Raw genomic sequence first — 27,295 nt, 5'->3', positions numbered from 1 at the left:
TGCGGCTGACAAGTAACAATATCTCAATTAACGTTGATTCTTGTGGTGGCCACTGTGATGCCCACCAGGCTCTGCTTCAGGGCGGGGGATCTGTTGCCCTAGAGCAAGGCTTCCTGACCTTGGCACTGTCGATATTTGGGACCAGATGATTACTGCTGGGGGCTGCCTCGTGCATGGTGAGATGTTTAACAGCATCCCTGCGCTCTATCCACTCGCTAGGAGCAGGGCCCCCAGTCTTGACAATCAAAAACATTTCCAGACATTGTCAAATGTCCCCTAGGGGGCGAAATCACCCCTGGCTGAGGACTACTGCCCTAGAATCTAGTGCCTAGACCCCAGCAGTGCTGTCAGCAGACAGCCTTCAACTGTTAACCTTTTCAGGGACTGTGTCAGATGCAAAGACCCACCTCACTGGGGTCATGCCCGTTCCCATAATCAATGCAGAGTATAAAGGGCTTGGTCATCTTGGCTCAAATCAGTGCAGCACTGAAGGGCCCTGCAGCCCCAGAGCTCCCAACGGGGTGAGCAAGGCCATCACTGAGCCACACGGCAGTTCATCTTTCCCTCTGCCCCCTCCCACTTCTATCCCCTGTCTTCTCCAGGTGTTGATCCCCAGAGCACAGCTCAGTAAACATCCTGTACCCTAAACTCCATCTCAAGAGTCTGCCTCCTGGGGAACTGATCTGGGTTCACTCCCCTTTGCTTCCCTCTCAGGCCCAGAATTATGAGTCATTCTCCCGTCAGATCTAGCAGAAGAGAGAGCACACTGAACAGCTAATGGCAACTTTCATTTGCCTCAGCTCCCAGCTCTAACTTGGAATCAATCATGCAACTTAATAATTGAGTCTGAATGTACCAATTGCCTTGCCTGTTTTAACAAGGACAAATAGCTTCATCTGAAAATGACACTGTCGCCTTGAATGTGAAGGCAAACAGCTGTGTAATGGAGGATACCCTTGGTAATATTATTGCATTAATTCAAACAAAAAGGCAATGATAAAGCAGAGATGGGATTGCAATATCATGGTAAAAACTCATTGTATGTAAAACAACTTTGCATATCATTCATCCAGACTAAATCTCAGTATTAATCACTTCTTATTACTTGAGAGAGAGAGATTGAGAAAGAAAGAGAGAGCAAGTGAGTTCAACTAAGGGATTTTACAGCACAGAGTCTGTGTTCTTTGCCATAATAAATTTCTGATGGGGCCACCAGAATTGAGTAGCATGGGATTTCTTTACTTCAAAGTTATATTTAACATAACCACCTCCCACAAAAATCCTCTCCTGTGGAAGAATGATAGATTGTACCAAAACCCAGGCCGATTAGCCTGGTTTGTTTTAAGTGCATAGAACTCTGCAGTCACCTGTAGCACTTGGGGAATGACATCATCAGTCGAATTTGTAAGGCTCCAAATTCCCCTTCCCGCAAGCTCCAGGAGCAAGACATCTCCATGCTAACCAGGGCTGACCCTACAGCCACCAGAAACTTTATAGCACTTGACTTTTAGCCAGTTCTGTTTGTTTGTTTTCCAAATCATCATGCACTTCTCTCTTGGGGGAAAGAAAAATAATCGTTTGACTTGGAGAGTGAGAGAGGAATTTTCTTTTGTGAAATTATAGATTGGGCCGCCACCTAGAAAATACTTCCTTAGCCCAGCATGTTGGTTTCAAGCACATTTGTAGGAACACTTAAATCCTTCAGGCTGTAGACTATACTTCCCATCCTCTTGAATATCTGTTTCCACTTCTCCCATTTCTGTCTCAGTAACTTGAGGGCAAGGAAAGAAATACTCCTCAACCTTTGTTTTGACCCTAACAGTGCCTCAAAACCAAGGCAATGAACCCTAAGCCAACATCATAACCATCACTTGCTTTTCCTTGACCCTTGATTCCTGCATTCCTGCAAAGTGGGAATTTCTTCCTCTCCTTCTTATCCACGGTCATTACCGTCCACCCACTACTTATACAGCAGCCTTGTGATCAAAGTAGGGCTGACTCCACCCTCAGCTCCACAGGAAGGTGATGATTGATGAAGATGAGTAGCCACACCTCTCTTAGCCACAAGGATGGAGAAATGGTGCATTCTGGCATCACTGGCTGTTGGTGTAAATTAACTGTAAAGCGCTCCCAACCTCTAGAATCTTTCGATTGCTGAGTCGACACTTCCATATTGCTTAGTCAGTTTAAGATTCTCCATTATCTGCAAGCAAAAGCATGCTATCTGATACACCTCTCATTTAAGTGTTTTTAATTATATATTACGGTTCACTGAATTGAGGAAGCTGTCCATTGTAAGAGATGCCATTACGTTGTTGTACTTTGTGTACCACTAAGTAAGAGGAAGCTCTGTAACCGAAAATACAGTTTTCTTATCACTTAGGATTTTTTATTCTATAAGTATTGAAATTGTTACTTTGGATTTATTTAAATCATTTCTTAAGGCACAGCTTGTTCTAGAGCATAGATAAAAAGGAGATAAATTGGTTACAATTTCTTAAACTTCCTCATGTTAAGAGTCCAGTACTTCTGAATTACTTTTCAAAACAGAATCCTAGATATGAGTTTTCCACAGTTTTATCCTTGTGCTCTCAAGAATGGTGTCGATTCAGTCCTTCACGAGTGCTCCACTGTTGACTCTGAATTTTTCTTCCAAGCCTGTAACACCCTCTCTGAAAGTTTTGAAGCTTGTTCCTTCTTAGTTGCTAACAAAGAAGGAACCAGACAATATCGAAGACACACACCTTCTCCTTAACTGGCCCCTAACCGGTTGGGTGGCTGAAAGTCAAGTGGTTGCAGCTGTCCAGGCAATGCCTCGGGGATGACAGTCAACCACACACCTATACAGGCAGTGAAATCTTACCACAACTATGCTTGACTGTAAAACATCCCAGGCTGTAAGAGGCATCCTACTTTCAAAGATGATAGAATATGAGAAAATGTGCATCAGTGAAATTCAGGGTACCATTCTTTGTCTTTAGATGCTTGGTTATCAGCCTAGTAGGTTGTACCAAAGTCCTCTTATCCAGGATTAAGCATACTTGGGTATTTCTCAAACTGTGACATGCCTAAGTCTAGGTGTATGCAAGGTATTTTGGGGTAGCAAACAAATAGTCATTACCCATTTCAAGGTAATATTGACCATATTGCTTTTATATACTCCATTATTTGTCTCAAGTCTTCATCTCCCCTTCTATCTATACACTTTGGTATTGATTTTGCCTTTCCTCCACCAGGGGATGATGCTTTTTCCTTGTCTCACTGATGATGGATTTGAGCATACAACTTGGTTTGGTCATTGGGAAAATAGTAAACACGACACTTAGGTTTGAACATTTGCAATCCTGCCTTTGGAGGGGAACCATGAGAAGAACATGCTTCATGTAGCTGCTGGTCCAGAGAGTCTGGGGACAAGTAGAACAGGTCAACTTAACCCAGCCTAGATCAGCTGTGCTCCGACCAACCCACAGGCCTGTGAGCAAGGAAGACATGCTTACCATTGTATATCACTAAGTTTTGGAGTTGTTTGTTACACAGCATTACTGTGGCAATAGCAACAATATACATATGCTAAATCTATAAGTTATTCTAATGTATTATAACAAGGAATAATGGTTTTCCACCTAGGGTGAGGCTATAAAGTTTCCTTTGAAAATAAATGTAGTTAACGATTCAATTAAATACAAGATAATTATCATATTAGAAGATGGAATATGAATGCTTAAAGTTAGGGAAACACTGATGCAGTAAATAGAGATTTGCATTGGAAGCCAAGAGACCAGGGTCACTTATTAGCTATAAATTGGAAAGCCAACAGTATAGCCCCTTAGGGCCTCAGTTTCTCCAATTATAAAAGAAGCAGAGTTGGACCAGTTGGATTATTCAGCTATTACATTCTATAAAGCTATGAAACAGCCTCTTATGCTTCTCTACAACTCAGGATAAAGGTGATGAAGAGCCAGGCAATTTTACAGCATCCCGAATTCCTCATGGTGTTTTGACATGGGAGGTGGTAGCCTAGCAACAACAATAGCTGTCATTCTTGAATTATGGTAGTCCCCTCTCTTATCTGTGTTTTTGCTTTCCTCAGTTTCAGTTACCCATGGTCAACTGCAGTCTAAAAATATTAAATGGAAAATTCCAGAAATAAACAATTCACAAATTTTAAATCGTGCTCCATTCTGAGTAGCATGATGAAATCTAGCGTCATCTCACTCCATCCTGCCTGGGACGTGAATCATCCATGTATCCCACCCTCCAGTCACTTAGTAAACCACCTCAGTTTATCAGCTAGGCTGTCATAGTATAGCCGTATTACGGTGCTTGTGTTCAAGTAAAGCTTATTTTACCCCCAAAACACAGAAGTAGTGATGCTGACAATTCAGATAGGCCAAGGAGGAGCAGTGCTTCCCTTAGTGAAAAGGTGGAAGCTCTCAAGTCAATAAGGAAAGAAAAAAACAATTGTGTGCTGAGGTTGCTAAGATTAGGGTAAGAATGAATCTTCTATCACAAAACTGTGAAGAAGGAAAAATAAATCCGTGTTAGCTTTGCTGTCACAAATCAAACCACAAAATTTAGAGCTGTGGTGTGTGATAAGTGCTTAGTGAACATGGAAAAGGCATTACATTTGTACAAGATATTTTGAGAGAGAGAGAGAGAGACTATATTCATATAACTTTTATTACAGTATATTGTTATAATAGTTCTATTTTATTATTCTTTATTGTTGTTAATCTCTTACTGTACCTAATTTATAAATTACACTTTATCATAGGTATGTACGTACAGGAAAAAACATAGTATATATAGGGTTCAGTACTATCCACGTTTCAGGAATCCACGGCGGTCTTGGAATGTGTCCGCCACAGATAAGGGTGACCACTCTGCTCCAATGTGCCGAGCACGGGCTAAAAGCTCTCTGCATAGAGTCTGATTCATTCTCATGAACAATCCTGTGATAAAGAATCTATTCCCCCCTCTTCATAAACATAGAGGAGAGAAAGCTAAGAAAGTGAACTTCCTCAAGGTCACAGAACGGAATGCTAAGATATTGCTTTATTTTGGGTAAGGAATTATTGACTTTTTACCTTTAATACTTGTGAATTATACAAAGAACTTATAAATAATTCTCAAAAGACTTAAAGAAGGCAGGCGTAGGCAGACAGCAGTGAGAACTTTCTCCTACAGTCCCACCCTCTCTTTCTTGGATTTAACTAGAAAACCTTCCTCTTGGGCCATCACGACCAATAGCACTGGGAGTGTCACACCACTCCATACGTTTACATTTTAAAGCCTGAGATTGTGTCTTTTTCCTGATCTCAAAGCTTTAGTCCCTTCACATCACATTTAAATAAAATGTGAAGTCAGGAGAGCGTGGCCTCCAATGTCCCCGTGATTTGGCTCCTGGCTTCTTCTCCACCCTCCTTTCCTTCCACTTGTCCCCTTGCTCACAGAGTTCCAGCCATGCTGGTCTCCTTTGGTTCTTCAAACACAGAAAGCACAGTCCTGCTTCGGGGCCTTTGGCCTAGCTGTCCCCTCTGTCGGGCACACTTCCTTTGAGATCCCTGGTCAGATGTCACCTCCTCAGTGAGGTTCTTTCTGGCCTCGAGTTAAATTCCTCTCTCTTCCCTTAGGCTGCTGGATTGACTCCTATATACCACCTGACACACAGGTGCTTGATTGTTCATTGCTTCCTCAACCTCAACCCCCCACTGGCAGGCAGAACCCAGGAAGACCTTTGTTTTACTTATTGTTGTATCAACTGCATCTAGAATGGGGCCTGACACTCAATAAATATCTGTTGAATGGATGAATGAATTAATAATTGAGTTATATGGCCATACAAACATAGTTAGATTTTTTTTTTTTCTACACAAATTGGAACATATGTTGTGTTGTATCTTCTGAGACTAGCTTTTTTCATGCACTAGATCTTGGAGAACTTTCAGTATCAGTGTATGATGATCTAATGTCTACATACTATTCTAGGCATGGACACTATGTTTACTTAACATGATAAACATGTGGGTTGTTTGTAAATACTACTACAATAACCCTGCCATAAGCATTCTTGACTATGCCTTTGTGTACCTAATATATTCCGGTAGGATATATTCCTTGATAAAAATTAACTTGTTTAACCATTGAGTTAAAGGAAAAGTTTAAAATTTTGAAAATACAGTCCTTCCAGGACCCTCCTCAAATACGCAAATCCACGAATGCTCAAGTCATTTGCATAAAATGGTGTAGTATTTGCATATATCCTATGCACACCTTCTCATACACTTTAAATCATCTCTAGATTACTTATAATACCTAATACAATGTAAATGCCATGTAAATACAATGTAAATTGCTATGTAAATAGTCGTCGGTCCATAACAAAGTCAAGTTTTGCTTTTTTGGAACTTTCTGGAATTTTTTTAAAAAATATTTTTGATCTGCTCTTGGTTGAATCTGTAGATCAGGAACCCATGGGTACAGAGGGCTGACTGTACTGACAAACTGCTCTCCCCAAAATATTTTTTCAATGTAAAATGTCTCCAACAGTTAGAGAAGAGTCAATAATTCCAGTTTTTTTTCCCATTACATGGGTGAATAGAGCAAAAGGATGCTGTCTCTTTAACAAATTGCACTGGAAAATGCAAATACTATCAGTGCACTCCCAACCCCAAAGCTAAATAACCTGAAGGCCAAGGTCATTTAAAGGAGCCTGTGAATGAGATCATGTGGAAACGACCAGAGTAGTGTTTGGAGTGCATGGGGCAGGTTCACCCAGGCACCATAATTATAAGCAGTAACTTTGTTTTTGTTTTCTTCATTATACCTTGGAAATAGCTGTCATAAAGTCATTTATTGCCAGCTGCTTTCGTGTTTATAACTACAACTCCACGCAGTATAAAACAAACTATTACATAGCCATGAAGAGCCAGAGTCCTCTTCTAAACTTTATATTTTCCAAGAAGACAGCTGGATTACCTCCACCATGAATTTATTAGGATGCAGAACGTCAGAATCAGCAAAGGGAAAATACTTGCCTCTTGCCCGAGCTTTCTCGAGTGACTGGTAGGAATGTTTTACTGGAGACTCTACATATGTGAAAATGAGAGCAAGTCCCCATAAACCCAATGAACCCAAAAGAATGTGCATTCTGTTCCAAAATGTCTACATTTGTAAACTCCCTTTACGTAGAAGCAAAGGGAAGAAACAAAAGTTTAAAAAAAGGAAAACAAACTAAAACACTTCTCATATTAATAGCAAACTAGTTGTGCAATATGGAAGCTCCTACTGAAACAAAATATTCCTAAAATGATGTTTTTTTTCCATAACCCTAATCACCTCTAATTTTGGAATTATCTGCTCCCACATCTTCTTCATAATTAAGTACATGTACTAGGCTCATTTTGCACCCCTGGTACCAAGAGGTGAGGGGTGTGAGGGGATGCCCTTAGGTGACCTTTTCCTGGGTAGAGCTGGGAAAGTTGAGATAACAGTCAATCATCTCAGAGCTCCTGAGAAGTAAATTACCCACTTGAGATTGAAAGGCCCAAAGCTCACAGCCATCACGAGGCCTGACTGTTTCTGCACAGAGGGGCCTTCCTGGCTGAAGAGGGGGCCAGAATGACAAGGAGGCACCCTATACACATAGTACTGAGGGACCAGAGCCCCGCCGGAAAGAGCGCAGGGCTGTAGGTGGAGCTCTGGAGGACTTAGGGGCCCTGGAGCTTTCCTTAGCGTGGCTGGGACACCGTCAGTGTCCTGTCCTTTACTAACCCTGCCAGAGGCAAGCCCCACACACAGCAGCTGTCACAGGGATGCCCTCGGGCTGCCAGGCCCGCTTTGCCAATGCACTCAGAGCTCCGGGAGTCTGCGAATCAAACGCCTCCAGGGCAGCCCTTAACCAATCAATGTCTGGTGGGTGGGGTGTGGAGGGTAATGGACACTCCTGCATCTTTGCCCTGGAGGGGACAAAGCTGAGGTGTGACCTGCATCTGAGGAGCATTGCCCTGGGACTTTGCAGTCACCTGGGACACAGCCTGACATCCACCCTTCCCTTCCAGTCTCAGTCTTCACATCTCACCTGTTTTTTTTTTCCTGGGATTGTCCTAACAAATCCCTTTCTCCCAAATCCTCATCCCAGAGACTGCTTTTGGGGAACCAACGCAGATATCTGCTATTGTTAGTAAGCTTGATGTGGCTGCAGCAGAACTTCTAAAGTGAAATAAACCTGACAGGTGATTTTGGGAGAATCTCAGAGGAAACAGAGACCATGGCCACTTCTGGTCAGTCTTGGTAAGAGGGAGAAGTAAAAGCAGGTGGATCCTTGTAAAGAAGCATCCTTAAGATCATGAGTAACTTGAACAACAGAGACCTGGCTCAAAACCAAGGAGTGGCTGCCAGGGACAGACAACCGGAGGGGATTCAGAGAGTGACCATGCAGGGAGGGGGCAGTGGTCCTGGGACTTTCTGTCTTCCATGCCTAGGGCAAGGCCCCATAAAGAATATGTACCATGTAAACTTCTGTTAAACAAACCCAAGTAGGGGTTATTATCTACTCTTGGCTTTGAGTCAATCCTTGGCTTCCTTAATAATAAGTTGCATCTCCATGTTTTCCTTAATTAGAAAGTTGAAGATGTGACTTCCAAAGGAAACATTTAAGAAAATCCATTACCAACAAACAACCACAAAACAAGAAACACAGATGGTCTCATAGAGGAGCAGCCCAAAGCCTTGACACACTTGGGTGGTGAGGTGATATTTTCTAAAAGTCTATGCATGGATTGGGCACAACGGATATAGTAACTCAACCATTTCTCAGCCAACCTGTGTCTCCACTTTTCTTCCAAGACTCCCTAATGATCTGTTAACAAACTGAACAGCTGTGAGAAGGGAGAGAGATAATACACAGTCAACAATATTTACCAAAAGACCATGGAAAAGGATACCAGGGTGTCCAATAGCTTCAGCTATCAGGTTCTCCTCCTCTTGTGGCTTAAGCAAATATATAGAAATAAAGATACGGTCTAATAAATTCTAAAGCTCCCCGGTTGTTTTTACATGGGCTTTGCTGTCTTTCATTAACAACACAGAAGCCTGAGGGGAAGCAATATTATTAACATCCCCTGATGGAGTGAGAAAGCTCCCCAACATCACACAGTGACTAAGAGGAAAAGCTCAGACAGAAGCCCTGATCTTTTGACTCAAAATTCTAAGCCCTGATCTTTTGACTCAAAATTCTAAGCACTTTCCACTGCAGAACAGAGTAAGTAAGGTCAACGGAGAAGGGGGAGGTTATGAGAGAAGAATCCGCCTTGAACATCCCCGGTCCTTGAGGAAGGACTGGTTAGAGATGAGAATTCGTTTTTGACATCAACACAGTATGAAAACCCTTCTAGGCACTAGCTACCAGATCTCAACAGTTATTAAATCTGCCATCACACTGAAGATCAGGGCCACAGTGTAACTGAAAATTAGGACACTTTGAGAACCACTGTGTTATTCTGTTCTAACCAATGCCTTTTTTCCCACCGTTGCACCAGACAACTGTAGCCCAGGCTGCTTCCTCCTCGTATCCAACACAGACTCGCTCCCCTGGGATGTGCTGAGGTCCTTGCTTTTCTGTGCTTACTAATCTGTCACAGACCATATTATTAGACAGCAGATTGCTAGATTACCAACACATATGCAGATTTCCTGCCTGTAGATTTTTTTGACAGCTCTCTTCCATCTCTTAAAATGTCAGCATGTTCTCTTCACAAATTGGGCAATTCCACTTCAACCCCTCCATAATTTCATGGTGTGAACTTGAAATCACCACATAGAAAAAGAGATGGTTTTCCACATGAATACGGGCACTTTTACACTCAATTAATTGTGCAAACACCTGACTCCCTTTCGCATTTATGGGACTTAGGTGAGACTCTCTTGACAGTTGCTTGGGGTCTACAGCGTGGTTTGTAAAGAATGAGGACTTTAAGTAAAAATAATGATGATTATGCAGCTTGAGTCAATATGTAAAGGTAATACATTCTTCTTTCCTTAGTCACAAAGGAAGACATTAGTCAAGCCTAACGCACACTTTATATTTAACAAGGGAATTAATTAGGGGATAATGACTAAGAAAGAGGTGTCTAAAGGACACACCCTGTAGGAATGACTAAAGGAAAGGAAAGCAAGAAAGGAAAAGGAAATTAACTGTAGTCATATTTCCCAATTTCAAGAATTGTTACTCATGGCCTGAAAATGGCTGTGCTTTGTGGACCATCGATCACTGTGAAGACTTTTATCAACCAAATTCAATTATGGAAATGAGCAAAAATAACAAGATGGGGAGCAGCCAGTCTGCAAGGAGATGTCTGACAGCTCAGGCCCCAGGAGGTGAGTTATTTGTACACATTTCCCAGTGATCACTGCATTCATCCAACCAGAATCATCCCAGAACCACAAGGAAGGAAGCAGGCAGCTGGCCTTTCACCGTATACGTGGAGGGTCAGTGTTGGCTCCTGCACTGGGAGATGAACAAACCAAGTTTTGCAGAATGTGACACACCTGTGAGTTACTAGAAAATAGTTTAGATTAAATTTTGTTCTACTCTCAGGGAGTTGACTTAGTGTATGCACTAAGTCATCATGACTGTTAGAGAGGCAATGAGGAAGTCACACAGGTATAGATGGATAGATGCATGCATGGATGGATGGATGGGATGAGGATGGCAAGATGGAAGGATAGATAGATGAAAGGATGGATGGGATAATTCTTGATTTAGGGGTAGTAGCTTGATTCAGCTACCACTAGCTCTGGTAGACTTTGACTTCATTGAAAGTTTGATTTCACAAAGTAAAGGACTTGATTTTTAACCACAGTGTTATAACTGCATCTTTCTTAAGGACAAACAAAATATAAACCATCCATAACAGGTTGTAACTCTGTCTCAGAACTTATTGCAGCCAAGAGTTATACTCCTTTCAAGTGTGTGAAAGAATTTCTGCCCACGGTTTTTCCTCTCCCTCCATGTTACAGTTTCTTTTGGGAGGGATTTGTTGAAAGTGGGACACATCCTCAACATGGAAAAAAAAAACCAGTTTCATTAGTAACAGATGTCACTGAGGAATGTTTTTGAGGACATAGTAAGAAGCCAATGATTCTGCACTAGAGATTTATTTCCCACGAGTTACAAAGAGCTGTCCAAGGTTCCTTCACCCTATGAAATGCATTCCTGTCTCAACCAACATTTCGTCATGTGATCTCTAGCTCATATCTAATTGTAGAAACTATAAATGATACCTTTTTGGCAGACTTCACACTTCTGTACTGGTGTTCAGTGTTCTGCTAGAAGCACAGATATCTCAAAGGTGCTACTGTTCCTGGTAGTTATCTGTTCCCACTAGCCCATGCATTGCTCCTCTCTCCATCGTCTCTGATAGGCTCAACCAGGCTCCACCTGAACTTCTCCTAGGATGCGGAGTTCACTGGTTCAGAAAGTACATGGACCGGTGCTCCTCAAATATCAATGTGTATTTGCTCACCTGAACATCTTTTTTTGTTCTTTTTAAATTTCTACTGCAGCATAGTTGCTTTACAATGTGGTGTTCGTTTCTGCTGTACAGCTAAGTGAATCAGCTATATGTATACATATATCCCCTCTTTTTCTGGATTTCCTTCCCATTTAGGTCACCACAGAGCATTAAGTAGAGTTCCCAGTGCTATACAGTAGGTTCTCATTAGTTATATATTTTATACATAGTAGTGTATATATGTCAATCCCAATCTCCCAATTCATCCCACCTGAACATCTTGCTAAAGTGAAAATTTGGATTCAGTATATCTGGGGCAGGCTGAGATTATGCATTTCTAACAGTCTCACAGGTGATGATAATATTGGTCTGTGTATATTGACAGTAGCAAGTAACTAGACAATAATACCATTTCAAGTGCTACTTTTCAAGGTAACACTGCATGAGTTGAAACCTGAGGAAAACAGGGAGGAAATCACTGATCCCACTTAATACATGGGTACCTGAAGTGGCAGATCTTCCAAAGCTACACAGAAGTTAGTAATAAATCAGGAAGAGGTCAGATGATGAAGCCCATGCTCTTCCCCCAACCCTTGTACTTTCCCACAAAATTGCTCTGTTTAAACACCCAACTCCTCTCATCCTGATAAATACATTTGTCTTTCTTCTCACATGAACAGAATGTCAACATTAGAGTCTCAGTTATTTCCTGGTGGGACTATTTTGTTTCTATCTGTCCATATCATTCTATATTTTAGACCCATAGTTAAAGTATTCCAATTTGGACTAGAATAGTCCTGAAACATTACTGTGTAGACAAATCACTGGGGGAACTTTTTAAAAATGCAGATTCTGATTCAGTAGGTCTGGGTTGAGGTCTTAGCTTCTGCATTTTGATAGCTCCCAGAAGATACCTATGCTGCTGATCTTGGGACTACTGTCTGAGTAGCAAGAGTTCAGACCATTACTCACTGAACTTTCACACTGAACCCTCTTCTCATTTTACCTCTGTATCAGTAAAACCCATTATGGTGCAAATTACAGGAAACTTAACTCCAAGTAGCACTCAAAATGAAAAAAAAAAAATTATAATCTTTTATAATTTAAAAATTTCAGTGATATGTGTAGCTTCAGGTAAGGCTTGATCCAGCTTCTCAGTGATATCTCCAATTATTATAGTAAGTGACTGCTTGATTTGGGCTCATTTGCTGATGTGAACCACATGTGTGTACATATGTAGTAGTTGTGAATATGCTACCTGATAAGGAGGAAGTCACGTAGTATGTCAGGTGCTTTTTTTTCCCACTAAGACAGAAGTTGAGGTGTCCCTTCTTGTTAAAATTGCAAGTGGATATTTTCTTGGGTTGGGAAGAATGCCCTGTGGAATGATTTCTGAGACTATTTCTGCTCTAAAGACTATTTAGGGATCTGAGAAAGTTCTAAGAACTTGGTCAAAATTAGAAGGCATGGATGATTAAGGACTAAGAAAAATACCCATGACATATGAATTCTCATGTCTTGCCTTTAGATTGAAACATAAGCCCCGAGTTAATTTATAATTTTAAAAATGCTCCACTAAAGCTTCTCTGAACTCTCACCCCAACATTTAATAATCCTCCCCAATCACATGTAAATGTTCCATCTTGTGCCATTTCCTCCTCTTCTACTACCTCTGCCTCCACTCTTTCCTTGCTTTGATTTGGTACAGTGGAGGCATCCTTAACAAGTCACGTTAGACCACTCTCACAGGACTGGAGCTCCTAATCAATAGCTTCAGAAAAGTTAGGAAGGGGAAGGAAAGACAGGAGTCTCTTTTCTTTAGTTATGGTGCATTTTCCTTAGTCCAGTCACTCTGGTCTTTCCATTCAGAATTCCAGAGTGTCTGGAATCTTGACCCTCATTTTCATTCATTTTTTATGTGGACCAAACTTGCAAAAAAAAAAAATTTATATTCCTATAGGAAATGTCATGACATTTTGCTTTCTGTAGTGAATGCACAAGCTTGCAAGATTATGTTGATCTGATGGTGACTCTGCTGTCACATTCAGGAACTGAAATGATAGAAGAAAAATGCAAATACGGTCACTAAATGAAATCGAGGAAAGGTACTTGTTTATAGTTATGGATCTTTATTCTATTTTTCTCCTCTTGAATGATAATACACAGTATTTTCTAGTCACTTGTGGTAAGGGATATTTTTGGAAAATTATTAGGAATTCAGATGTGAACATCTTTGGGTACATTTTATTAGGGAGATTTTTAAGTATGTAATTTTATGATATTTTATGAGCTTTTATAAATGGGTCATTTGTCCAGATAAGAAATTTAGTTATAGAATGAACATAGAGTTATATTTGGATCTTAATTACACAGGCCAGAACCACTGGCAAAGTCATTAGACATAACAATTCCTAAGCTTCCCAGAAGAATGGACTGATCGGGGGTGATCTCACTGGGGCCATTTTCTGGCTTTAAGAGGCCTGAAATTTTACTCTGAGGTTTCTCAATAATTTAAACAGCATAGTGTCTGTGCTAAGATTTCAGACAGCTGTCAATTTCCAGTTGGAAAACAGAGTCTGGGTCTACAAAGGCCCCACAACTTCAGAAAATTGATGAAGGTATCTGGATAAATCAATCAAATGGAAATGATTTTAGACAAAGGTTTTCTTTAACCTACACTGTGTGATGCTTTGTTCACTTAGCCCATATGCTTTGATGTTTTAGTTACTACATTTTGACTGATTGACAAGACATGGCGTGGTCGAAAGGCAATACATACAGGGTATTAATTAACTCTATTAAGTGGGCTGAATTTTCTTCCCTTCTTGATCTTTTCTCCCCTTATTTCAGTTTTTTTTAAATCCCCTCAAACTTGCTTAACCTCTTCTCCACAGGTCAATTGTCTCATTAACACAAATAAAATTATAGGTTGTTCTGAGGCTCCAACTGGTAGCAACAACTAATATTATTTACAGCTCTTTTTCCAACAGCAGTTGCACCCTTGGGAACATAATGAGAAACTAATTACCACTGATTTAGCATCTGAACTTTTCAGGCATTCTTTGTCAACCACTAGATAGCTAGCATTAGGAACAATGGAGGAGGCAGGGAAGAGAGTGTTCAGAGGTGCTGAGAACCTACATGCAGCCAAAGGAGTATCAAGAGGCACAAGAATACCCACAGCAGCAGCCAGCGTAGACACTTCCAGCACCACTCCCATGATGCTGTGCAGCATCCAGGATTAGCCCTTCTGGACCCAACCACCTGTGGACTGGGATTCCATTTCAGCAAGTAGTAGATGGGCTTTATGGGTTGGAAAATGAAGGATGAGCTTGTGATAAACATTGGTGTTTCCCATTCGGCCATATTTTTCTCACAGCTCCATATGGGGTCAAAAAATTCAATTGTAGTCAAAGCACAAAATCATCACAATTTTTAGATATAGTGTGAAACACTAGCTAAGTAATTTGGGGACAGTTCTAATATGAACTTACTAGACTAAATGTCATTGTGATGTATGAGGAAATTGGATTTTTCTATAATATTTATTCAAACTCATGTGATCATAGTTTTATCCTATACTTTTAAGAAAGTTTAATAAAACATCCATAGCAAGATGTAGTTTTTCAAAATTTACCTGAGAAGGGGGATGAGATGGGGGGATGTGGAACAGGATTTTCAAAATCTGAATTTTTTTTTCATTATCAGACAAAATCAGTTCTGGCAAAATTTTAAAGTAAGCCATTTAACAAAGTAAAAGAAGCAATACTATATATGAAGAATATTAAGATTCTCTTTACTAAAACTTCAGACTAACAACCACAGGAAATTTCAAATTGATGAAATATTTTTCCAAGAAAGGCAAATCATGATTTCTAAAGAGTTTCTGTTTTGGAATATTGTCCAGGTTGTGATTTGGTCTATGTGTGTGTGCGTGTGTGTGTGTAAATATATACCCTGAAGGCAATTAGTTAAGTACCCTAATCAGGTATTCACCATCCACAGATGGCTACATCAACCGTATCAACTATCAGTATTGAACAGTAGAGGGTTAGTTAACAAGCAACGGAGATATTAGAAGTAATTCTTTATTGGTAAAATGAGAGGTGTTCAAGATATGTAGTTGGCCAGAGAAATTGTATGGGCACCATCACCTTTGTATGAGACATGCATGAGAATCTGGCAAGGTCAACCACCTAGGAGCTTGAGAGACACACCGAGGTCCACAGCTCTGCTCGATGTTACAATCACACACTGAATGGACGAGTTCATGGCCTCATCTACCTTCAGGATTGGCTGCTCAGAATGACCTTTTTTAGACTAGATGACTATTTTTGTGACTGCTTGCTAATGGATGTTTGTACATGCAACAGAATTCAGCCTGAGAAGTGCCTGCATTGTAACATAGAGTTTGACATGGATGCGAGTTATCAGTAGAAAAGTTCCCTTCTTTCTATTTTTCGCCCCTACCAGAGGCCAGTAATATTTGACAAATGGACTTAACAATTGTTGATGAAGCTAAAGGTTGTGGGCAGAAACACAGAAACAAAGGTGGAGTGGGTGCTGGAGGGTCTGACTCAGGAGCAGGCAGGAGATCCCCAAATAGCTGGTGTTCCCCAAATACACCCAAGAACAGTAACTCGTTAACGCAGGGGAGACATGATTTTCTTCCTTTTCAATCTAGTTACAAAATATACTATCAGCTCAAAAATTAATGCTACCATACAGTATATTTCTCCTTATCAAGATCCATTTGATGGCAGTAAGAACTAGAAAGCTAGAGATATTCAACAGTTCTATTTAGGGAGAGGCTCTGGTCTGGATGAAAATTTTCTTCCATTACATTTATTCATGTCTGTTCGTTAAGAATTTTCTCTTGTTTACAAGTATCTTTACTATTTCCCAATTATTTTTTATTTATCTATTTTCAATCTTTCTGAGAAATTAAAAGAAAAGAAGAATGCACTGTTTTTTAAAGAAAATAATGAGAGGAAAAAGAAGAACAGACCCAGACCAAGACAAAACATGGGGGCCAGATATTAACAGCCAAGTTAATAATCCCAAGTTCCAAGGTTGCACCCTGATTTGTTTCCTTAGCTCAACCAGTTATCACTATATGTAGTTTGGTGTGTAGCAAATTACGCTGATGCTCTACCCATGGCACCTTAAAGTTCACTGTTCCCTTGCATAACAGTGCCTTCTCATCGCAAGCCCCTGTGACTCTCTGGCCAGGATGGGTGAAGAAAGGAAGGTGACAGGTATCAGGTGGGGCAATTCTGAGATGTACGTACTCCATGCAATCTGTGCCCATATTAAGCACACGTTTTGAATAAGCCACCTTCATTCTCCCAGAGACATGAACAGATAGCCCTTTCCCTTTATTGCTATTTCCGCATTCTGTTGCCACACCCTTGTTCCGCTGCTTGGAAGAATTACAAACTGCAGCCTTGTGACTCCTGGAACTGCATATAATCACCATTCAAGAGGAAAAATGAATTGCAAAATGAAAACCTTCCCTGCAACTTAACATACAGAAAATAAAGGCAAGGAAGTACACAAGTGAAATCTTAGGGAAGCTTGATGCTTAATCATGGTAATTAACCAGAAAAATCATGTATGGGTATCATGCATCATTTGGTCCTGAGTAGAGGTTGTATTATTGCACAAAGGCTCAAAGATTGTCCATTTGTACAAAGTTGATCTATGTCCCAAACCAGAACTGGTTTCCATAGAAGCTTTAAAATAATGATAATAATAATAATAATAATAATAATAATAATAATAATAATAATAATAATAATAATAAATTGATTCTGTTACAGCTTTATCAGTTGTAGGTAAGGAAAGGTAGAGAAGAAACGAGCCCAAATGTATTAATATTGGGACAGTTAACAAGCAAAGGAGATATCAGAGATAATTCCTTACCGGCAAAATGAGTGGTGTGCAAGATATGTAGTTAGAATTGAAGAAATAAAAATTCCCTGACCTGCTGATCTGGTGGTGAGTATTTACTGTGAGACCAAAGAAACTTCCCTGAAGCAGAATAGATAAAATGACACCATTTTCACAAACCAACTTGCTTCACCTTTGAAGAAATTCTCTCAGATTTCCTTCGTCCTCAAAGATAATAGAAACACGACTCTCAGACAAATATTTACAAGTCTTGGCACCACAGAGCTCTCTCCTCCCTGTAATGTTTTGTGTATTTATACGGAGGCACGCTCACTGCCGCTGAAAGATGTCGTCTCTGGAGGGGAAGGGCCAGAGGTCATCTTTAATGTGGTTTTATTCCACTGATCTCAGTGGCTGTACAGGAGGGAGAGCTTTCGTTTAGTGAGGACTTTACTCCGATTCACTTCTGGTATGTTCTCGTGCTTTGCCCCTTCATGGTTTTAATGTCAAAAGTAAGATGAGAAGATGCGGCTTGCCTAAAGCAGTGAATAACAAAGAGAGACTTAAAAAGCCAAGAACTGTTATAGAAACATGTATTTTATTAGGTCTTGTACAAAAATCTAGCAAATACCACCAAGGCTGTGAGCTATAATCAGATAAATGTCATCAAATACTCTGAGGACTTCAACTGCACAGCCAGACCTGTCATCTGCCCAGACTGGGAGGTTAAGCTGAGGTTTGTCATAAACTCTGCAGAAGAGGGCATTTGTGTCTAAATCCTACATTCTCCACGAAGACATTCTGCCTATGGCATTGCAGGGTTGTTTATTTTTAATTCCCTTAAAATAAACTTCTAGTTTCAAATTCATGAGATTCTTGAAATCTTCTATAATTCCTACATATTTCCTGCCTCGCACTGCCTAGGAGTATTTTTGTTGTTTGTTCTCTCTGGTGTTTGTTTGTTTTTAATTCAGCAAATTTAAATGGCCACACTGGGTCCCATGTCTTAATGGAATATTTGGAGGTATGACTGTTCCGAAGCTGGATTTTGGGGTATCAGACACTGGGCTGAGAGATCTTTGGATCTCGCTGTCGCTAATTAGCTGGGAGACCTTGAGGAAACCACTTCATGTTTCTCTGGGCCTCATGGAAAATGAGGAAGTCACACCGGCTAATATGTAAACTTCTTTTCTAGTCTGATGTTCTGTGACTCTAATAAGCACAGCTAACCATCCTTGAGCACTTACCACGTGCTCTGCAGTATTCCAAAAGTGCTGCATGGATTACTCAATTTTCAGCACAAGTCTATAAGGTAGGTACTATTTTTGTTATTGACCCCATTTCATGAGTGAGAAAACTGAGGTTCGGTGTCTCATGTAAGATCGCACAGCCAGTGACTGGACAAGCTAGGACGGACAAGGCGCTCTGCCTCTAAAGGATGCCCTCTTTTATTTTTTTTTTTAAGGTATCTATATGCTACTTTTTGTTTTTAAAATTTTTTAAAGTTTAATTGAAGTATAGTTGACTTGCAATGTTGTGTTAATTTCTTCTGTACAGCGAAGTGATTCAGTTATACACACCTACACACACACGTATATATATTCTTTATCATATTCTTTTTCATTATGGTTTGTCACGGGATATTGAATATAGTTCCCTGTGCTCTACAGCAGGACCTTGCTGTTTATCCGTTAGCAGAGGACGCCCTCTTTACCACCAGGCTAGTCTGCCTCTAGAGCCACCTCTGACCTCCTTCATGCTGTCCCAAGCGTAAAAAGCCCACAGCTGCATAGTGTCTCAGCGGGTTCCTGCAAAAGCAGACACTGAAACTAGGATTTTGGAAAAAGTGTTTTATCTGGGAGATGATTTCAGAAGTGCCGTGAGGTAGACCGATGCCTGAGACAAGGGAGAGAGGAAAGCAGCACATGTACATGAATGAAGGGGTTACTAGTCAGGGCAACTGGCACTCTTTCCTGCAGGGGGCGCTCTGAGGAAGTGCATAGAACACAACTTGGAGTTTTCCACTGAGCGGTGATTGGGAGAGGGTATTTCCCTGACTAGCTCCCATCCTGACGGGCTAACTCTCTGAACTTCTGGCCTGCCTGCACTTGAGCCAAACACACCCTCTCAGCCAGAGAACTCCCCAGGCCTGAGCTGCAGGCCGCCTTGAACAGTACAGAAACCGGGTTGTAACATCTCTGGTAGGCTGAGTGGCAAGGGCAAGGCACTGACAGCATCTGCCAGGCGTGGCCGGGAAGTGCAGCAGACAGGACGCATGCGTAGGCCATTTGGCTCTAGTCCTTGGCCTGTGAACAGGCAAATCACCTATGCTGACAACTGTGTAGGCTCAGGAGTTACTAAGGGGAAAAACAGCCTTGCTCAATCCCCTCTAAGGGTCTCTCTGCCAACCTGGCTTATGCCTGGTGGGAGGTAAGAATCCCGACCCATTGTCTTGTTTGGTTTAATTCGAGATTCGACACATCCCATGATTTATAGGAGGCCCAGGATACTTAATGAGTTTGATCTGTGCCTTGAGCTAAAGGCATCTCCCCGTGCTCAGCCGCTATCGATTAAAAATAAATGCTGGCTTTGTTTATTCTGGACAATTTGTTTGTCTTCTCTACAAATGTTCCATTAGGTATGAGGCTCATTTTTTTAGTTCAGTTGCCAAGACTAGTAAAATTTGGATAAGTGCAACATGAAACATGCTTGCACTTTCTGACCAAGTTGAAGGCGTTTAAAAAAATATTTTAAGGGCTTCCCTGGTGGCGCAGTGGTTGAGAATCTGCCTGCCAATGCAGGCGACACGGGTTCAAGCCCTGGTCTGGGAAGATCCCACATGCCACGGAGCAACTAGGCCCGTGAGCCACAACTACTGAGCCTGCGCGTCTGGAGCCTGTGCTCTGCAACAAGAGAGGCCGCGATAGTGAGAGGCCTGCGCACCGCGATGAAGAGTGGCCCCCGCTTGCCACAACTAGAGAAAGCCCTCGCACAGAAACAAATACCCAACTCAGCCAAAAATAAATTAATTAATTTAAAAAAAAAATTTTAAGCAAAACTTTTCAACGTCTTTTCATTAAAGAATAAAACCCAGTTTGATCTTATTACTCTGTAAGACAACACTTCACCAGTAAACGACATTCCCCAAGGTCTCTAATAAAAAGAACAAATATATCCTTATAATATGATTAGTCCATATTAAAGATTCTCTTATGAAAGAAGATCAGTGAGACTCGTTTGGAAGCATTCTTAGCTTGGAGCCAGGAGGTCAAGGGTTGTTACTATTTGACATTTATAGACCTGGTAGCAGTAGATGATGAAGTATTTGAATGAGCAAATTGGACATGACCTAACAGCCCAATAAAACAATGCTGGCCACCTGCGCTGAGCTTTGCCATCATTTAGTCATCTTATCCTCGCATTACATTGCAGGTGATTCGAATGTAAATGATAACTGTAACATCAAACCACCTCACCAGGTCCCGTGAGGATAAGATGACCAAATGCTGGCAACTTAAGGGAAGAAGGGTGCAGCAGTGAATAGACCTCTCAAGGCCGGAGGGCACTAACCTCTCCTTTCAGAACTCAGATTCTCTTGGGTAGACCATAGGCCCCTCTTTGTGTTCATTCATTGAGCTTATCATCATGGACTCGTTGAGACCTCACTGTACCAGACACTGAGAAGCGCTGACCTTATTTGGGTGAGCAAAAGCATGCAGGCCCCTACTCTCAACAACTTCAAAATCTGACAGGAAAAGATAATTAAATGAAGGAAGTACACTGGTGTGAAAGTGCAAGTGTAAAAGTTTGCGGGAAGGAAAAATGTAAGACAAGAGAGTGTGCAGTTGGCAATTTGACCTGATTATGAAGGTCAGGTTGGAAAAATTTCCCTGAGGCCATGACATGGGAGCTAAGATCTGTAAGGTGAGGAGGAATTAACTAGATCAGAAGTGTAAGGGAACAGCCTTCCTAGGGAAGGGAATGTATGTGCAAAGGCCCTGCGCTGGGGAAGGCAACAGGAGCTAGAATGGGCTGGAGCTCAGACTCCAAGAGAAGCATGGCACACATTGAGGGCAGAAAGACTTAATTAGGGGTTTTTGCTCTTATCCTAAGCAGAATCTCGTTTGGGAGTATCTTCCTGTCGCCGCTGGAGGCTGCCCCACACAGATGGCCTGGTTCGATTGTAAGTCTCCTTTGTGCCTTATGAGGTGTTTGAGGGCTGAGACAAGACCATATTTGTTTCTGCCTTTTCTGAACTTAGCATCGTAACTGGCTCAATCAGTCTCTTCTTAAATTTTATTGAGATAAAATTAACATACCATAAAATTCACCAATTTTAAAGTGTGCAATTTAGTGGTTGTTAGTATATTCACAAACTTGTTATAATCTTCACCACTATCTATTCCATAACACTTTCATCACTCAAAAAAGCCCTGCTATTCATTAGCAGTCACCCCCCATTCTCCTCTCGTCTTGTGCCTGACCTACGTTCAGTCTTTGGATTTGCCTATTCTGGACACTTAATGTAAATGCAGTCATACAATATATGACTTTTGTATTTGGATTCCTAAACTTAGCATACTATTTTTCTGGTTGAACCACATTGTACCATGAATCAGTACTTCATTCATTTTTATGATAATAATATTCCATCAGAATTGAACAATATCCCATTGTATGAATATACCACATTTTGCTTCTATCTGTTCATCACGTGGTAGACATTTAGGTTGTTTTCACTTTTTAGCTATTATGAATAATGGTGCCATGGCATCCACGTACAAGTTTTTGTGTGAATACCTGTCTTCAACGATTTCTGTTAAACGTAGGATTAGAATTGCTGAGTTATATGGTAACTCTGTGTTTAACTTTTTAGGGAACTTCCACACTATTTTCCATAGCAGTCTGCATCATTTTCTTATCCCACCAGTAATGTGCAAAAGTTCCAGTTTTTCCACATCCTCCCCAACACTTATTGTATGCTATTTTGATTACAGATATCCTACTAGGTGTGACGTTGTATCTCATTTTGGTTTTGATTTGCATTTTCCTAATGATGCTAAGCATCTTTTCATGTTCTTAGTGGCCATTTGTGTATCACTGACTAAATGTTTATTGAAGTCATTTGCCCATTTTTAAAAAATTGGGTGGTTTGTCTTTTTGTTGTTGAATTGGAGGAATGGATACTAGAACCCTTATCAGTTTTATGAATTGCTAATATTTTATCCCAGTCTATGAGTTGTTTTTTAATTTCTTGACATTGTCCTTGGATGCATAAAAATTTGCAATTTTAATGAAGTCCAATTTCTTTATTGTTTATTTTGTTGCTTGTGCTTTTGGTGTTATATTTAAGAAACTCTGTTCTAATCCAACATCACAAGATTCATACCCATGTTTCCTTTTAAGTGTTTTATAGTTTTAGCTCTTATAGTTAAGTCTCAAATCTATTTGGGGCTTTTTTGTTTGTATAGGGTGTGAGGCAGGGGTCCAAATTCATTCTTTTGCATGTGGATATTCATTTGCCCCAGCACCTTTTGTTGAAAAGGCTATTCTTTCTCCATTGAATTGTCTTGCACCTTTGTGAAAAATTAATTGACCACACACATATATGTGCTTTTCTGGATTCTCAATTGTATTCTCTTTATGTATATATATCCTTATGCCAGTACTGCACTGACTTGATTACTGTAACTTTGCAGTAAATATTAAAATTGGGAAGTCTGAACCCTCCAACTTTATCCTTCTTTTTGAAAAGATTGTTTTGGCTACTTGAGTTATCTTGGTATTCTATATGAATTTTAGAAATAGCTTTTCCATCTCTAAAAAAAAAAGGCAGTTGGAATTTTGATACTGATAACATTGAATCTGTAAATCACTTTGGGGAGTATTGTCATCTTAACAATATTAGGTCTTTTGATCAATGAACATGGGATGTCGTTCCATTTATTAAGTCTTCTTTAATTAATCTTAATAATGTTGATCCACCAGAGGGAAGAAAGCAGAAGCAAGAACTACAATTCTGCAGCCTGTGGAAGGAAAACCACATTCACAGAAAGATAGAGAAAATGAAAAGGCAGAGGATTTTGCACCAGATGAAGGAACAAGATAAAACCCCAGAAAAACAACTAAATGAAGTGGAGATAGGCAACCTTGCAGAAAAAGAATTAAGAATAATGATAGTGAAGATGATCCAGGACCTCGGAAAAGAATAGAGGCAAAGATTGAGAAGATGCAAGAAATGTTTAACAAAGACCTAGAGGAATGAAAGAACAAACAGCTAGAAGAATTAAAGAACAAACAAACAGAGATGAACAATACATTAACTGGTATGAAAAAGACACTAGAAGGAATAAATAGCAGAAAAACTGAGGCAGAAGAACGGATAAGTGACCTGGAAGACAGAATGGTGGAATTCACTGCTGTGGAAGAGAATAAAGAAAACAGAATGAAAAGAAATGAAGACAGCCTAAGAGACCTTTGGGACAACATTAAATGCAACAACATTCACATTATAGGGGTCCTAGAAGGAGAAGAGAGAGAGAAAGGACCCAAGGAAATATTTGAAGAGATTATAGTCAAAAACTTCCCTAACATGGGAAAGGAAATAGCCACACAAGTCCAGGAAGTGCAGAGAGTCCCAACCAGGATAAACCCAAGGAGAAACATGCCGAGACACATAGTAATCAAACTGACAAAAATTAAAGACACAGAAAAATTATTAAAAGCAACAAGGGAAAAATGACAACATAAAAGGGAACTCCCATAAGGTTAACAGCTGTTTTCTCAGCAGAAACTCTACAACCAGAAGGGATTGGCACAATATATTTAAAGTGATGAAAGGGAGGAAACTACAACCAGGATTACTCTGGCTAGCAAGGATCTCATTTGGATTCGATGGAGAAATCAAAAGCTTTACAGACAAGCAAAAGCTAAGAGAATTCAGCACCACCAAACGAGCTCTACAACAAATGCTAAAGGAGCTTCTCTAAGTGGGAAACACAAGAGAAGAAAAGGACGTGCAAAAACAAACCCATAACAATTAAGAAAATGGGAAGAGGAACATAAATATCAATAATTACCTTAAACGTGAATGGATTACATGCTCCAACCAAAAGGCACAGGCTCGCTGGATGGATACAAAAACAAGACCCATATATATGCTGTCTACAAGAGACCCACTTTAGACCTAGGGACACATACAGACTGAAACTGAGGGGATGGAAAAAGATATTCCATGCAAATGGAAATCAAAAGAAAGCTGAAGGAGCAATGCTCATATCAGAAAAAATAGACTTTAAAATAAAGAATGTTACAAGAGACAAGGAAGGACACTACATAATGATCAAGGGATCAATCCAAGAAGAACATATAACAATTATAAATATATATGCACCCAACATAGGAGCACTTCAATACATAAGGCAACTGCTAACAGCTATAAGAGAGGAAATTGACAGTAACACAATAATAGTGGGGGACTTTAACACCTCACTTACACCAATGGACAGATCACCCAAACAGAAAATTAATAAGGAAACACAAGCTTTAAATGACACAATAGACCAGATAGATTTAATTGATATTTATAGGACATTCCATTCGAAAACAGCAGATTACACTTTCTTCTCAAGTGTGCATGGAACATTCTCCAGGATAGATCACATCTTGGGTCACAAATCAAGTCTCAGTAAATTTAAGAAAGTTGAAATCATATCAAGCATCTTTTCTGACCACAACTCTATGAGATTAGAAATCAATTACAGGGGAAAAAAAGTAAAAAACAGAAACACATGGAGGGTAAACAATACGTTACTAAATAACCAAGAGATCACTGAAGAAATCAAAGAGGAAATCAAAAAATACCTAGAGACAAATGACAATGAAAATACGATGATCCAAAACCTATGGGATGCAGCATAAGCAGTTCTAAGAGGGAAGTTTATAGCAATACAAGCCTACCTCAAGAAACAAGAAAAATCTCAAATAAACAATCTAACATTACACCTAAAGGAATTAAAGAAAGAAGAACAAACAAAACCCAAAGTTAGTAGAAGGAAAGAAATCATAAAGATTAGAGCAGAAATAAATTAAATAGAAACAAAGAAAACAATAGCAAAGATCAATAAAACTAAAAGCTGGTTCTTTGAGGAGATAAACAAAATTGATAAACCTTTAGCTAAACTCATCAAGAAAAAGAAGGAGAGGACTCAAATCAATAAAATTAAAAATGAAAAAGAAGTTACAACAGACACCGCAGAAATACAAAGCATCATAAGAGACGACTACAAGTAACTCTATGCCAGTAAAATGGAAAACCTGGAAGAAATGGACAAATTCTTGGAAAGGTATAACCTTCCAAGACTGAATCAGGAAGAAATAGAAAATATGAACAGACCAATCACAAATAATGAAATTGAAACAGTAATTAAAAATCTTCCAACAAACAAAAAGTCCAGAAACATATACCTTCACAGGTGAATTCTATCAAACATTTAGAGAAGAGCTAACACCCATCCTCTTCAAACTCTTCCAAAAAATTGCAGAGGAAGGAACACTCCCAAACTCATTCTGTGAGGCCACCATCACCCTGATACCAAAACCAGACAAAGATACTACAAAAAAAGAAAATTACAGAGCAATATCACTGTTGAATATAGATGCAAAAATCCTCAACAAAATACTACAAACAGAATCCAACAACACATTAAAAGGATCATACACCATGATCAAGTGGGATTTATCCCAGGGATGCAAGGATTCTTCAATATATGCAAATCAATCAATGTGATACACCATATTAACAAACTGAAGGATAAAAACCATATGATCATCTCAATAGATGCAGAAAAAGCTTTTGACAAAATTCAACACCCATTTATGATAAAAACTCTCCAGAAAGTGGGCATAGGGGGGATCTACCTCAACATAATAAAGGCCATATATGACAAACCCACAGCAAACATCATTCTCAATGGTGAAAAACTGAAAGCATTTCCTCTAAGATCAGGAACAAGACAAGGATGTCCACTCTCACCACTACTATTCAACACAGTCTTGGAAGTCCTAGCCACAGCAATCAGAGAAGAAAAAGAAATAACAGGAATACAAATTGGAAAAGAAGAAGTAAAACTGTCACTGTTTGCAGATGACATCATACTATATACATAGAGAATCCTAAAGATGCCACCAGAAAACTACTAGAGCTAACCAATGAATCTGGTAAAGTAGCAGGATACAAAATTAATGCACAGAAATCTCTTGCATTCCTATACACTAATGATGAAAAATCTGAAAGAGAAATTAAGGAAACACTCCCATTTACCATTGCAACAAAAAGAATAAAATACCTAGGAATAAACCTACCTAGGGAGACAAAAGACCTGTATGCAGAAAACTAGAAGACACTGATGAAAGAAATTAAAGATGATACCAACAGATGGAGAGATATACCATGTTCTTGGATTAGAAGAATCAATATTGTGAAAATGACTATACTAGCCAAAGCAATCTACAGATTCAATGCAATCCCTATCAAATTACCAGTGGCCTTTTTCACAGAACTAGAACAAAAAATCTTAAAATTTGTATGGAGACACAAAAGACCCTGAATAGCCAAAGCAATCCTGAGGGAAAAAAACGAAGCTGGAGGAATCAGACTCCTTGACTTCAGACTATATTGCAAAGCTACAGTAATCAAGACAACATGTACTTGCACAAAAACAGAAATATAGATCAATGGAACAGGATAGAAAGCCCAGAAATAAACCCACGCATCTATGGTCAATTAACCTATGACAAAGGAGGCAAGGATATACAATAGAGAAAAGACAGTCTCTTGAATAAGTGGTGCTGGGAAAACTGGACAGCTACATGTAAAAGAATGAAATTAG

The 27,295-nt window shown here is 39.9% G+C and overlaps 1 protein-coding gene across 5 annotated transcripts in view; it reads right to left on the bottom strand.

The window, feature by feature from the left end:
• Positions 1-27,295, bottom strand: part of MACROD2 (mono-ADP ribosylhydrolase 2) — a 1,990,905-nt gene that overhangs the window by 614,341 nt on the left and 1,349,269 nt on the right. The window contains exon 7 of one of the 5 annotated variants that reach the window (XM_082359155.1): positions 13,222-13,564. The exons of the other annotated variants lie outside the window; for them this stretch is intronic. Coding sequence (XP_082215281.1) covers positions 13,460-13,564 — 105 coding nt within the window. The 3' untranslated portion in view covers positions 13,222-13,459. Of the gene's footprint in view, positions 1-13,221; positions 13,565-27,295 lie in introns of those variants that run through there. 5 annotated transcript variants of the gene reach the window in all.

This window comes from Balaenoptera borealis (assembly GCF_965194805.1).
Source record: "Balaenoptera borealis genome assembly, chromosome: 16".
NCBI lineage: Eukaryota > Metazoa > Chordata > Mammalia > Artiodactyla > Balaenopteridae > Balaenoptera > Balaenoptera borealis.
Note: the sequence above shows the minus strand (reverse complement) of the source record. Positions and strands in the feature narration are given on the sequence as shown.